Raw genomic sequence first — 14,055 nt, forward strand, 5'->3', positions numbered from 1 at the left:
GTTCTATCAATTTCAGAATCCCTTTCATTATAGAGCTTAACACTTTAACACCGGTCTTGTCCAGCCTAAATATTCTTCCTGTTTTATGTTCAAACTAGCCAGATCTGGCCTCTTAGACTATCCTGCAATGTCATTGCTAAAGTAAAGAATCCCATCATTGAAATCTCAAAACTACAAAACAGTGTATGAGTAATTCACAATAATGTAACTATATATTATATAATTTGATAGAGTAATCTGAATGCTAAAGGGTTAAGCTACCTGCATTAAGAGTTTATACTTTAACATAGTGATTATATACAACTAAGTGAGCTACTGAAACTAGTGTTGATGATGTGATATGAACCATAGGCCATGATGTCAGACTGACATTATTTTGGTTAGCTTAAGACAGAAAAAAACTTAGTTTAAAAGATAGAATAAAAACTTACCACTCTTGCATTTAGTCTTCAGTCATAAATACTTTAAGAAAAATACTTGAATTTGAAATTTTTATAAACTTTCCAATAAAAAAAACTAGTCAAAACTTTTAAAAAATCTTTTAAGAGATTACAATGAAAACCTTTTATAAGATTTTATCTTGATATTGATCAGGAAGTCATAGTTTGTATAGAAAATTTTAATTATGAACAACTGTCAAGGATTTTATAACTCTGAAATAAAAAAGATGAACAATTTTCAGATATGATGCATAGGTCTTGAGAACACTAATGTCAAGTTTTAATACATTTTCACCATATTTCAATTGTTCCAAATTTACGATTTATTCAGTTCAGAAGTAGTTTATCTATTTTTTTAAAACTAAGATTTAAGCGGTTATCATTTATGGACTCAAAAACCTGAAGCAGAATTTTTTCTCTCCATTAAAGCTGCAATCAGCTGGTCTTTGATTTTAAACGGTGATCCTTAAGGCATTTTGGTGTACAGAATCTGAAATTGTAATATTCAAATGGGACCAGTCCACTGATATTACATTGACATTGTGAGCACCGGCTAGAAAGGAAAAGAAAAAAAAAATGTCAGTTTTGTTCAGAACTTCATTCAAATGGATGGTTATGTGAATTATCATTTAATGTGATTATGCCATTGTTTGATGAACAGAATATTACTTGAAAGCTCTGTTAAGATCTGGCTTAAATAACAATTTATTGTTATGTATAGAGACACTTATTGCAGCTTAACTGGTTTAGGCTGGTAAAGAGTAAATATAGATAAAATAATGTTCAACAGAATTGTGAATGACTAAACTTGATACTGATAATTCACTTGGGTTTACAAAGTCTAAGTCTCATTTTTGGTAATTAATTTTTGAGTCACTCAAGGCTAGTTGACAATGTGTGGGCAAATTATGATAGTATACATCTAACTAGATGCATATTCTTATCCATTTTAACATCTAGAAAAGGATTTGAATGAAGATAGCCTAAGAAATTTCTTGGATAACAACATAATACCTCAACTACACAGACATACACAAATATATCTTTTCCTTACTTTAAATCCTTTCAGTCATAGTCAGATGGTGTTTGCATATGTGGGAGTTTGTGTATCTTTGCAAAAATTGTTTTAGATAGACACCTTGCCTACTGCTAACCATATTACCATGTGATCTGTTTGTCATCTAGACAGATAGTGAATGTCGAAAGTCGTAAGGTTTAGATTTAATGAATGTGTTCCAGCAATTTAACCTGTCAGTTTTTGACATGATCACTTTGGTGGTACATTTTCAACACTTATAAAAAATAAACATTAATTTTTACGTTCTAATGCTTTTTCCTTTCTTTTCAGAATATTTTATACCATAGGGGTTAAATTTATATCAATTTTACCCTTTTAAAATGAGTTTAGATCACACCCACATCAGTCACTGCATGCTAAATGAATTCAAAAGGAATTCTTTAGCAATGGAAGCAGCAAGAAGTATTTGTTTTGCTTATGGAAATGAAGCTTTAAGTGTCTGGACATGCCAATGATGGTTTGGCCAGTTTTGCTTGGGAAGATTTTCTCTTGCAGATTCTCCTCAATCTGCATGACCAAGTTCTGCCAATATTGAGCTTCTGAAAACTGTAGTTGAGGAAAATCTAAAGAAAGCTGAATGAGGATTAGCAAAACAGTGTCTAATGTTGGGTAATGTGTCCCTCATCATCTGACTATTTCTCAGCTTAATCAAAGAGTTGTCCTTTACTTGTCATTGACTTGTTACTGAACCTTTCCAGGGAAAATCACCCCAAGTTATGAAAAGCGAGTTCTCTTTAATCATATCCAACAAAAATGCCAATGGCAAGCACTCAATGAAAAAGGAAAATCATTCCACAAACCAGACCTACATCCGAAAAAGTTATGCCCCATGTTTGATAGAATATGAAGGGTGTCAATCATCTTTCCAGATCCTTGCAACATTATTTAGCGAGAAAACAGTTTATTAATTGTGTACAGGTTAAAAATGACAATGACTATTTCTTCACTTCGGAATCTGGAGAATTATACACCAAAAATTTCAACAATTTGCAAAATAATGAAGGGGAATATTATCTGGAATAAAAATGTCTTTCTCCTCCTGAAATGCAACAAGACTTTCTTTTCAATCTAATACTAGATGGATATAATAATACATCATCATTACCATCACCACCATCATCATGATGATGATCATCAGTTAACATCCATTTTCCATGCTGCAAGGTTTGACATGGAGCTGGCCAGTGAGGACTCCAATTGTCTGTTGTGGCATGGTTTCTGGATGCTCTTCTTTATGCTAACCACTTTACAAAGTGCGCTGGGTGCATTTACACAGCACCGGCATAAGTGCATTTTATATGGCACTGGCACCTGTAAAGGACAACCCTGTATGTATAGATGACAGTAATTTTACATATCTTGGCACGATTTTTCAAGTACAGTAAATCACCACAACTCTCAGTCCCTTGTCATTTCCTCAGTGAGGCCCAGCATCTTAAAATCCTTTCTCACCCAAATCTTCCTGGGTTTACCTCATCCACAAGTTCCCTCTACAATTACTGCTCGGAACTTCTTTATGCAGCTGTCCTCATCCATATGTATCACAGAACCAAACCAGTGCAGTCTTTTCTCCTGCACACATCTAATACCTCTTACACCCAGTTTTCCTCTCAAATCACTTGCACTCTGTCATGTGTGCACACTGACATCACCCATCCAGTGGAGCATGCTAGCATAATTTCTTTCAAGCCTTCGTAAGTCCTCTGTAGTCAAAGCTCATGTTTCACTGCTATGGAGCATAGCTGTACACATACAGGTATCATACAATCTGCCTTTCACTCTGAGGGAGAGGTCCTTAGGTGCCAACAAAGATAGAAGCTCTCAACATGCTAAATATAATATATCATACCTAAAAACAGGTTTCTCTTCATCAGACTCTTTTGCATCTAAGATTCGGCGTTCAGCTGCAAGAGCTCTCTGGAAATATTTTAAATTTAAGATAAATTACTTGTTTTTTAAATCAAAGAAAACTCAACAAAAAATATATTTAATATTTTTAATTACTGGAATTCATAAATAGATTTCTTTTCTTCTAAAGGATTTTTAAACACTGTCACTATCTTCTTAAACAAGCTAAGCTGAAAATTTGCTTCATTTGAATTTCCATTTAAAAGTGAATTTTAGGAAGATTACTATGATGTGAAAAATAAAATTGTTCAACATAAAGATTGATCTTTAGTATTTTTACTACATTACTACACACTGCTTGAGGTATTCATCTCAGTTACTACTTTTCTACATAAATATATTGCATTTGGCTTGGGTTGATTTCATGTCTTGTTTAATTTAATAGTGCTTCAAAAAGGATTGTAATATAAATAAACTCTTGTCTTGTATGAATTATAACTTTTTTCAGAATGTTCATGATTTATCTCTATTTTTATTTCTTGCTTTTATCAAGGCTTGTTGCCACTTCCATCAAAAAGGGAAGTAGTTTGTTTATATGATAATTCCATTATTTAGTGGCTGTTCTGAAAGAATTATCAGTCAGTTCAGTACTCTGATGCCAAAGTGATTCCTCCAACTTTTGATTAACTGGTTCATATTTTATTGATGAAAGACTAGTCGACTAATACAGGTTGTGGATCGCAACTCACAGACAGAAGTTGTTAATAGTAAGAATTAATTCTGATATTTTTCTATCTGCATTAGCTCACCATGAATATGTACTCAGTTAACAAGTGTTCTTTATAGATGTTTTCATTAATTAAACAGATTTGGTTTAATTATATTAATTGCAAGAGCTTAAATAAAATTAGCATTGCCTATACTTTAAAAGAGACCTCTTTCCAAGTATTCTTAAAATGCAACTCTTAGAGTGAATTAACATCAGCTAATTATCTTCTTAAAAATAATAATTAGTGCAGGGTATAATGTGTATTGTGTTACTTTTTCTCGTTCAGAGAGATTTTTGAAACGAAGCGCTTCCAATTTCTGTTGTTGCTGTTTCAAGTTGCTCTCTTCAATAGAAGCTTCTCTTTGCTTGTCAATAGATCTTCTTTCCTGAAAAATATTTCAATGTGGATCTTTAATTTTCAGCTAGCAGTATACAACAATAAAAATTTTAAGCAATAAGGAGCCTCCATGTGGTTGTTAGAGGTACTAGAAATAGCAGCTGAATTTTCTTCAAAATCATACACCCTACCACATCAAAATAAGAAAAGGATATACGAGAAAATGCAGTCCTAGAACATCTACAAAAAATGAGATGGTTGCAGTTGAAATACCTTTGACCATAGGTCTGTTAGATAAGAGCTGACCTGGAGACATACAATGTTATTCAATAATCATAATGAGGAATATTATTCATGAACTTAAGCAAGTTTTTTGGTAAATATTGTATTCAAGCAGAAGCATTTTGCAATATCCATAGCGCTATTATACAATTGAGATCATACCCTTACTATATTCAGCTACATGTAGAACAAATAAACATTCATATTACTACATGAGAATTTCTCTTGGTTACACACAAAGGCTTTATTTATACTGAGATATACAGTCACTTAAATTACTTCAGAAGTTTAATGGCTACTTTTCCACCATCTTCCTCTAGTGATGAAAAGCATGCGATTCTATGACATCTTAATTTACAAAAGTGAAGTACCAAAACAAACATTGTAAAATATCTAAAGCAGTATTTCTCGACCTTTTTTTGCTGAATACTCATCTAAAACAGTTGGAAATATACTACTGCTCTCCTCCCATCATCCTTATTATTACATGATACAAGTAATGGATAGAGGATATTAAACTTAAATAAATGTAAATAGGTTTATTATTTTACTCATAAAAGTACATGGTTTATTTATAAGATTAATTAAGATAGGTGAATTGTCAGTGAATTATTGTGGCTAAAGAAATTTTTCCATTGCTGTTGATGTTAGGTTGTGTTTGATTGCAAAAGGATGTGCCTTGGTTTCATTTTCAAGCTGAGCAGATTGTTGTAAGGAGAATTAATTTCTTAAAATCAAAGTATTTCATTCATTGGAAATGTCAACATTAGTATTCAAGCATATAAGTTTACAGGTTACCATTTTCATTACAAATGGTAGTTGCTAGCTATCAACCAAGGAATACCTTATAACACCTAGACTAGAAGTGACAGTATTGGTTTTATAACATGACCTAAAAAGTTTCCAGAGCCCCCTTGATATATTTTTCTCACTGTTCCTTCAAGGCTTTCAACACCCCTCCCTATCCCTTTTTAGGAATCAGTGATCAAAAGCACCTAAGATATCTCAACTAAACCATATATCTGCTTGATATAAGCAGAAGGTTTTGCATTGGCACAAGATTCTAAATTTGTAGGAGATAAAATGCAGTAAATTAAATGGAGTTAGTAGTTGACTTGTGTATAGTTTATAAAGTCTAGAGAAATGAAAGGCAAAGACAATGTGGGTTTTGAACTTAGAAAGTAAAGGAACAAAACTAAATATTAACTCTACCAGCTTCAATCCTAACTACAATTCACGATATCATCAATTCAGCATCCATTATCTAATGTTGACACTGTCTCTAGTTTTATGATACAAAATCACTTGTTTTAAAGTGTTTGCATTTAAATTTGAACCTTCAGTCATAGTTATATGATTGAAAAATATTTATAAATTATGTTACAAACACCTTCTTGATAATGAAGAAGTTAGATATCATAGTAAATCCCTCCAAATTCTTGATTATTTTTAAATGAATCAAAACATATGGATTATATATTTAATTAAAAACATGGTTACAAAAGAATTAATGCTTCTTTCATACTATGCATAAGTTTGCTTTGATGGACACTTCTTTTTTTTATTTGCTTTATTTTTACTTTATGTATTGCTAGTACCATCTCAAAGCACTTTCACTAAACAGGTCATTCATTCACTTTACTTCTTCATAGCGATAGTCATCTCTCCGAGGCATATCTGCTTATCCTTTTGGTATCCCAGGTGTACAATTACTTTTCAACGATTGCAAATCACTTAAACTGAGAAGTACAAACTATTTTATTAGTGAGGTAAATTAGTGAGTTAATTTATTAGTGAGGTTAATTTATGTGGTGAATTTATGATCATATGGTCAGCAGTTGAGTACTTTACTCATACAATTGTTCTAAATAATTGCTGCAATATAAAAAAGTCAATGTAATATCTTCAAATTATTCTTGCTTCAGTTTTAGATAATATATATTGGTTAACATAAGGAATGCTAAGCAATTATAAAACCGGCATTATACTCTGGATGTGTTATGTTGTAGCTACATAATTCATGCAAGTATGCAAAAAATGAAATAAAATGACAATAATGACTAAAAATTATTTGGGTGCTGCATGTAACATGAAATATAAATGCGGAGTCATATATGAACAAGGTGATATTCAACATCCTTTTAAGTTAAATTATATTGGTAAGATTGCATTTACGTATTTGTTTTGCAAGATTCCTGATGTGAAATCATGTGGTAAACGAAAAAAAAAAAAGACTACTCCAAATATAACAATATATTGGAAAGAATTATAGTAATAGTAATATTAAACCACTATAAGTGAAGAGCCTGTTTATAGAGTAGAATTGTGGAATAGAAACAATATGTATTCAAAAGTTACTTTGAAGTTCTTGAAAAGATATTTGGCAAAAGACTCAAACTAACAGAAAACAGTAAAATCAAACTTAAGATAAATTTATACAAATATAATTTAGGAAACTTATATTGCACTAAAGAAGACTGAACACCCACTAGGTAAGCTTTCAATAACAAACACTTTACAACTATAAACTGCTTCCATCTTAAACCACTCGATATCATCTCCTACAATCGTATCTTATTTCCATTTCCCTTACTAAATATATTTAAGAATCCACTTTGGAGATTCAACACTATCAATGTTTTCCTCAACTACTCACCTACATTTCACATTGATTCTAGATTACCAATGATTTTAAATATGTAATTTTGGCTATGTACATACAGTTAAAAACACTTGAGCTGAATTAACATAACATTTGATATTACTCAATAAAACTATTTCATATTTTATCAATAGCTGTTATATTCAAGATATTTTTCATCATCATCATCACCATTGCTTAACCTCCGTTTTCCATGTTGGCATGGGTTGGACAGTTTGACTGTCTGAAGAGCCAGTGGCTGCACCAGGCTCCAATCGGATCTGGCAATGTTTCTACAGCTGGATGTCCTTCCTGATGCCAACCACTCTGAGAGTGTAGTGGGTGCTTTTTACATGCCACCAGCATGGGAGCCAATCAGGAGGTACTGGCATTGGACACATTCGGATGGTGCTTTTTATGTGCCACCAGCATGGGAGCCAGTCAGGTGGTCCTGGCATCAATCACGTTCAGATAGTGCTTTTTACGTGCCACTGGCATGGAAGCCAGTCAGGTGGACCTGGCATTGACCACGTTCAGGCGGTGTTTTTTACGTGCCACTGGCACGGGAGCCAGTTGGGGGACACTGGCATCGACAACGTTCGGATGATGCATTTTACGTGCCACCAGAACAGGAGGCAATCAGGGGGCACTAGCTACAGCTAAAATTCTGGTTTTACTTGACTCAACAAGTCTTCTGAAGTATATCATGTCACCTGACACATCAAGGGTACTCTTAAATGGGCCGGACATGCACCACTGGCATCAGCCATGGTTGTGATCTGACTTTAGTTGCCAGGTCTTCTCAATCACAGCATATCTCCAAAGGGCTTAGTCTCCTGTCATTGCCTCTGTGAGGCCCAATGTTCAAAGCTCATGCTTCACCACCTCATCCTATGTCTACCTCTTCCACAGGTTCCTCCCACAATTAGGGTATGGCACTTCCTCACACAGCTATCCTCATCCATACGTAACATATGATTATACCAGCGCAGTCATCTCTCTTGCACACCACATTTAATGCTTCTTATGTCCAGCTTTCCTATCAGCATGCTTACACTCTGTCGTGTATGCACACTGACATTACACATCCAGCGGATCATACTAGCTTCATTTCTTTCAAGCCTACGCATGTCCTCAACAGTCATGCCCCATGTTTCACTGCCATGTAGCATAGCAGTTTGCACACGTGCATCATACAGAGCAAGAGGCCCTTAGTTGCCAGCAGAGGTAGGAGCTCCCTGAACTTTGCCCAGGCTATTCTTATTCCAGCCGCTATACTCACAGAGCAACCACCCCAACTACAGACTTAGTCGCCTAGGTAGTGGAAGCTATCAATTACTTCTAGTTTTACCCACTGGCATGTGAAGGAGTCTGTTTTCTGTTTTCTCTACATCTTCCGTGTTTATTGCCTCTGTGCATCAACCACACACAAAAACTATCTTCCTGGTTAACCTTCCTTTGATATTGTTGCACCTTTTATGTGTCCATAGCTTACACTGGGTACATTGTATGGAATTTCTACTCATGCCTTTTCTACCGATCGAGCAGGGCCATCTACCTGAAGGGGTTTGTGATTTGTCTGCCTTCCTACTTACTAAGACTTTGGTTTTTGCTAGTTTAACCCTAAGGCCCTTCGATTCTAGACCTTGCTTCCACACTCTAAACTTTGTCTCTAGATCTGGCAATGACTTAGCTATTAGAGCAAGATCATCACCATAAAAGAGCTCCCAAGGGCAGCCTGTCTTGAATTCCTCTGTTATTGCCTGGAGGACTATGATAAATAGGAGGGGGCTAAGGACTGAACCCCTACTTCTACCTGGAATTCTTCTCTATACTCTTTGCCGACCCTCACCTTACTGACAGCATCCTTGTACAATGGCTTGTGCAGCTCTTACCAGCTACTTGTCTATCACCAATTTCCGCACTGACCACCAAATAAGGGATCAGGGGATCCTGTCAAAGGCTTTCTCCATGTCAACAAAAGCCAAGTACAGAGGTTTATCTTTGGCTTGGTATTTCTCTCGTGGTTGCCTTACCAGAAATATAGCATCAGCGGTGCTTCTACCTGGCACAAAACCAAACTGCATCTTATCTAGGCTAACTCTCTCCCTAATTAGTTGGGCTATGACCCTCTCTGTAACTTTCATCACCTGATTCAATACTTTGATACCCCTGTAGTTATTTCTATCTAAAGCATCACCTTTACCTTTGTAGCAGTTGACTATGGTGCTGCTACACCAGTCATTGGGTATAACTCCTTTATGAACTACCTGATTTACGATGCTAGTGACAAGACCATAACCCACACTGCCCAATATTTTAAGCATCTCAGCGGTGATTCCTGATGGGCCAGTGCTTTCCCTGTCTTCATATCTGTAATTGCTTTATCTACCAGGCTACTGTTGATTCAGGTAGCTGGTCCCTCAATTAAGTCAACCTTCGGCACTCTCCTCCTCCCATTCATTCTCCACATTAAGCAGTCTTTCATAACGGCATCTCCAAGCATTTTTCTTTGCAGAATCATTAAACGCAAGGGCACCATCATCCATGTGGACACATTTCTTTCCTATGACATCACAGTTTTCTTTCACAGACTGTCTTGCAATTCAAAATACTTCAGTTCTTTGGTCCTTACGTTGCTGAACATTGGCAAACTTCTTTTCTGCTACTCCCTTGGCTATATATACCTCTCTCCTAGCTTCCCTTTTGGGTAGTTCATGAAGGAGTCTCCTGCTACCCCCACTCTTCCAGGCCTGTTTCTTTGCTCTAATGGCCCTGTCTACAGTATTGTTCCACCACCATGTTACTCTAGGTCTGGAAGGGACTTTGCACCAGATTTGGTCTGTGACACTCAGCAAGCTGTCTCGCAGGAATTTCCAGCTGCCTTCTATGTCACAGGACAGTAGCTCCTCCTCTCTATCATCAAATTTCTTGGTAAGGAAATCCCTAAATCTCTGACAATGTGAAAGATTCCTAAGCTTCCAAGTCCTTCTTTTCCAGGTTGGTCTGGTTTTTGGCACCCTTCTGACTTCAAGTCTAAAGTCACTAATAATTAGTCTATGCTGAGGGGTACATTCTTCACCAGGGAGGGTCTTTGTATTTAAGAGCAACCATGCATCCTACTGTCTGGTGAGAATGAAATCAATCTGGCTAGTAGAGTCACCTGATTGACTGGCTGGCTTCCTGAAGTTGGTGTTGCAAATCAATAGGTTATTTGTATCTCAGAACTCCAGGAGCCTAGTTCCCTCTTCATTTCTGGTATCAACTCCTTTATGTATTTTAAATATCACATATCATCTTTCTTTGGCTGTTTAGATAAATTTTAATACATTATTAGTGACAAAAGCAGCATTAATACCGAAAAGTAATTATTATATCTAACATAACACGGATGCTTCATTAGAACACCTAATGGCATTGAGAGACCCTCTCAAATAGGTGCTTGGTGCATGAAAGCACACCCATAAATTGTAATAGACAGAATTCATCTGTCATGGGCACCAGAATTCCCATATCACATGATTTTGGTCTATTGGACCTCTTCAGTAGGAAGCACTAACCACTTCATGCCAGCCAAATCTAGCTGCCATGATATATAGAATATTAGCATATTTTCAGATGCTGATGTTGCAAACAGCCAGCAAGCTTATCAAAAATTAATTATTAATGGTGGAAGCAGTATTAATACCACACGGTAATCCCATGTTAGAACACTGAATACTGCATTATTAGCCTTGAGAGACTCTCATATAGGCACTTGGTACATAAAAGCACACCCACTGATTGTAGTAGATGAAATTCGTTTGTCATGAGTGCCAGAACTGCCATTTCATGTGACTTTGATCTATTGGATCTCCTCAGTGACTAATAATGCAGTATTTGGTGTCCTAATACAAAATCCATTTTAAGTTAGATATAATGATCACCTTTTGGTATCAATACTGCTTCCATCACTTACAATTTTTAATAAGCCTACTGGCTATTTGTAACACAGAGTCTGAAAAAATGCTGACATTATACATATCATGGCAACTAGATTTGGCTGGCATGTAGAGGTCCAATAAACCAAAATCACATAATATGAGAATTCTGGCACCCATGACAGACAAATTTCATCTGCTATGATCAATGTGTATGCTTTTATGCACCAAGTACCTATATGAGAGGGTCTCTCAAGGCTAACAATGCAAATTTTAATGTTGTTTTAGTTGTTTGTATTTAAGATTAAGAAATTGTTTCACTTCTATACTTGCTTTAATTTAAACATAGTCAAAATGCATGTGAAATGTATTTTTTCTTTTATTATCTATATATTTGTTACTTTACAGTTTTATCTGAAACATACATTGTAATCAAGTAAATCAGATTAAGATGAAGGGAGACTAAAATGTATTTTAGCCACAAGTATAATGTATAATCTCCAGTAAATGTTGAGTGTTTGTTGCTAGAAGCTAAGAAGAGTAAGGAAAACCACCATAATGGTGAATAAAGCAAAAATGAATCAAATTTAACTTGAGGATGCCTATAAGATTGGACAGTGAATATATGTCTAAACAAAATGTGAATGCAGATACAATAGTTATAAGAAAGAGAATTCCAAAAGTAAGAAAAATTAATTTCTTTTAATAAATGAATTCAGCTTTAATGATTCTTTCAATGACCCCTGGGGGAATAAAACATGAAATGTTGAATAAACTTAGTTTCCTCTTTATCCAGTATTGTTGTACCTTTCTTTACTTTTTAAATTATGGTTTGTATGAGTTATTTTTCATGGCACTTCTCTACAAGTTTGGGAATTTATGATTAGGACTTTGTTAAAGCTGTTCTTTTTTATCTAGCTATAACTTCAAGCAAACTATAAGAGTTTATGTAAGAATATGATTGTTTTTACTTTCAAACGCTGCTGTTTGACTTTCTTTCTCATTGAATCTTTCTGTTTCTTTTCAGCCTCTAGTGCAGGGGTCAATGGACTAGGAATCTAGAAATAAAAAGAAAAGAAGTTAAATGCAACATAAGAAAGAGTCATTACAAAAAAATAGAATTCTTACTATGGTGACATACTATCTTAAGACATTTACAGTAGCCAGTAAACAGTTGAATGATGCAGAAGTATTAGAATGCTAAAACAATTAGACACTGACCAAAACTTGGATTCTATTATGGACAATATTTCCTCTAGCTCAGAACTTGACAAAATGAAGGGAGTGCCACAGTAAAACATTCATCAAATAAAATCAATGAGGATAGTAGAGTTGTATGAAGGATATATATTTTTCTTTGGTTCATGGGAAATAACATCACTTTTGATAAGTACAATAATTAATGCAGGGTCCTTGTTTGGCTTGTCAGACAGTTGGTTGCATGTATATAATCTATTCTATATTATTACAGAACACCTAGCTATGGTGTTTTTAGGTTTGTTATGTGATCACATAACTGTGAGGTAACTGGATAGACTGTACTTGGTTAACTATCAGTTTAGAACATGTATATTCCTGAGTTGTTATTGTTGTACAACACACATCAACCTGAATGAACAGATTTATGATTAAATATATTCTAGCTCTGATTGGCTAGGCTTTTTGCATTTCAATGAATAAATTATCTATCTAAGTTCATCCTTAAAACTCTCTCTTTTTCTTTCTCTGTTTCCCCAGATAGGATAATGGTAACATGTTTCTGGTCGGGAAAATCAGTTAAAGTAGAATAAATTATTTCGCTGAGCAACAAAGGAAAGTAACTATAGCAGATATAAAGTCATGAACATGTAATTCAAAATTTTTGCCCATTGTCTATCCCAGCACTGACTCTCAGTATAAGCTGGACATAAATAGTGGACTTCTCTACACTTTCTCTTTATCATCTTCATTCCTAATTGGTCAACCTGAGGAAACAGCAGAGGTAATTCTCTACAGTGCCACCCAGTGGAAATGAATTTGAATCCATGTCGTTGCCAAATGAATATCTTAACCAAATAACAATGCCTGAACAAACACATGTACATAATAATATAAATTACATATATATAGTATACACTAGTGGGCCTCCTGGCCTTTAGCTCAGTCTGTACGATGCTCAAATGTATTCATAAGGCACATATTAGCATCTATTGTAATGCACATTTTCTTTACAAAAAAAGTTGTTAAAAGGTATTTCAATATTGCATAACGTAATTTTGAACATTTATTTACAAAATATCACCAAATTTCGCTTCACCAATTGAAAATACGTTGACTTATAATCATAATACATGTAAGAGAAGGGATGTTCCAATAGTAGATCAATGTGAAAGTGTTTTGCAGATAAGATGATTTTGTAACAACTGGAAAATGTGTCTTAGCATAAACTGTGAGTAGGGCATTTGACATGACATTAAAAATTGCAGTTGTGTTGTGGAGACCTTTTGGCCTCATAGACATTTGTTTTCTGTATTTGGAAATATTGTTGCCAGTTTATCTGGATGGATACTTTTTAGAGGCTATTAGCAGATAAGGTCATGGTCATAAAATACACTGTTATCAGCTGTCCAATGAATTTGATGCATGGAAAGAGAGGAAGAAACATATGAAAAGAAGAATTTCTTTCTGATCGCAGTGGGTGCTTATCTGTAATTGCCTCCCTCTCTGTTTTCTGAAAAAGGAGTATTGTCAGTATTGGTGG

At 34.9% G+C, this 14,055-nt stretch overlaps 1 protein-coding gene across 5 annotated transcripts in view; it reads right to left on the reverse strand.

Annotated features, from left to right (window-relative positions):
- Positions 1–604: 604 nt before the first annotated feature.
- Positions 605–14,055, reverse strand: part of LOC106883292 (tRNA endonuclease ANKZF1) — a 478,270-nt gene continuing 464,819 nt past the window's right edge. For all 5 annotated transcript variants that reach the window (XR_016243084.1, XR_016243085.1, XM_089357310.1 and 2 more), the window contains 4 exons: positions 12,287–12,373; positions 4,408–4,521; positions 3,368–3,435; positions 605–993 (listed from right to left, as the gene is read on the reverse strand). Coding sequence is in view for 3 of the 5 variants with exons in the window: in XM_089357310.1 (XP_089213436.1) it covers positions 876–993; positions 3,368–3,435; positions 4,408–4,521; positions 12,287–12,373 (387 nt within the window). In the remaining 2 variants the exon portion in view is untranslated. The remainder of the gene's footprint in view (positions 994–3,367; positions 3,436–4,407; positions 4,522–12,286; positions 12,374–14,055) is intronic.

This window comes from Octopus bimaculoides, chromosome 9 (assembly GCF_046866305.1).
Source record: "Octopus bimaculoides isolate indiv1 chromosome 9, ASM4686630v1, whole genome shotgun sequence".
NCBI lineage: Eukaryota > Metazoa > Mollusca > Cephalopoda > Octopoda > Octopodidae > Octopus > Octopus bimaculoides.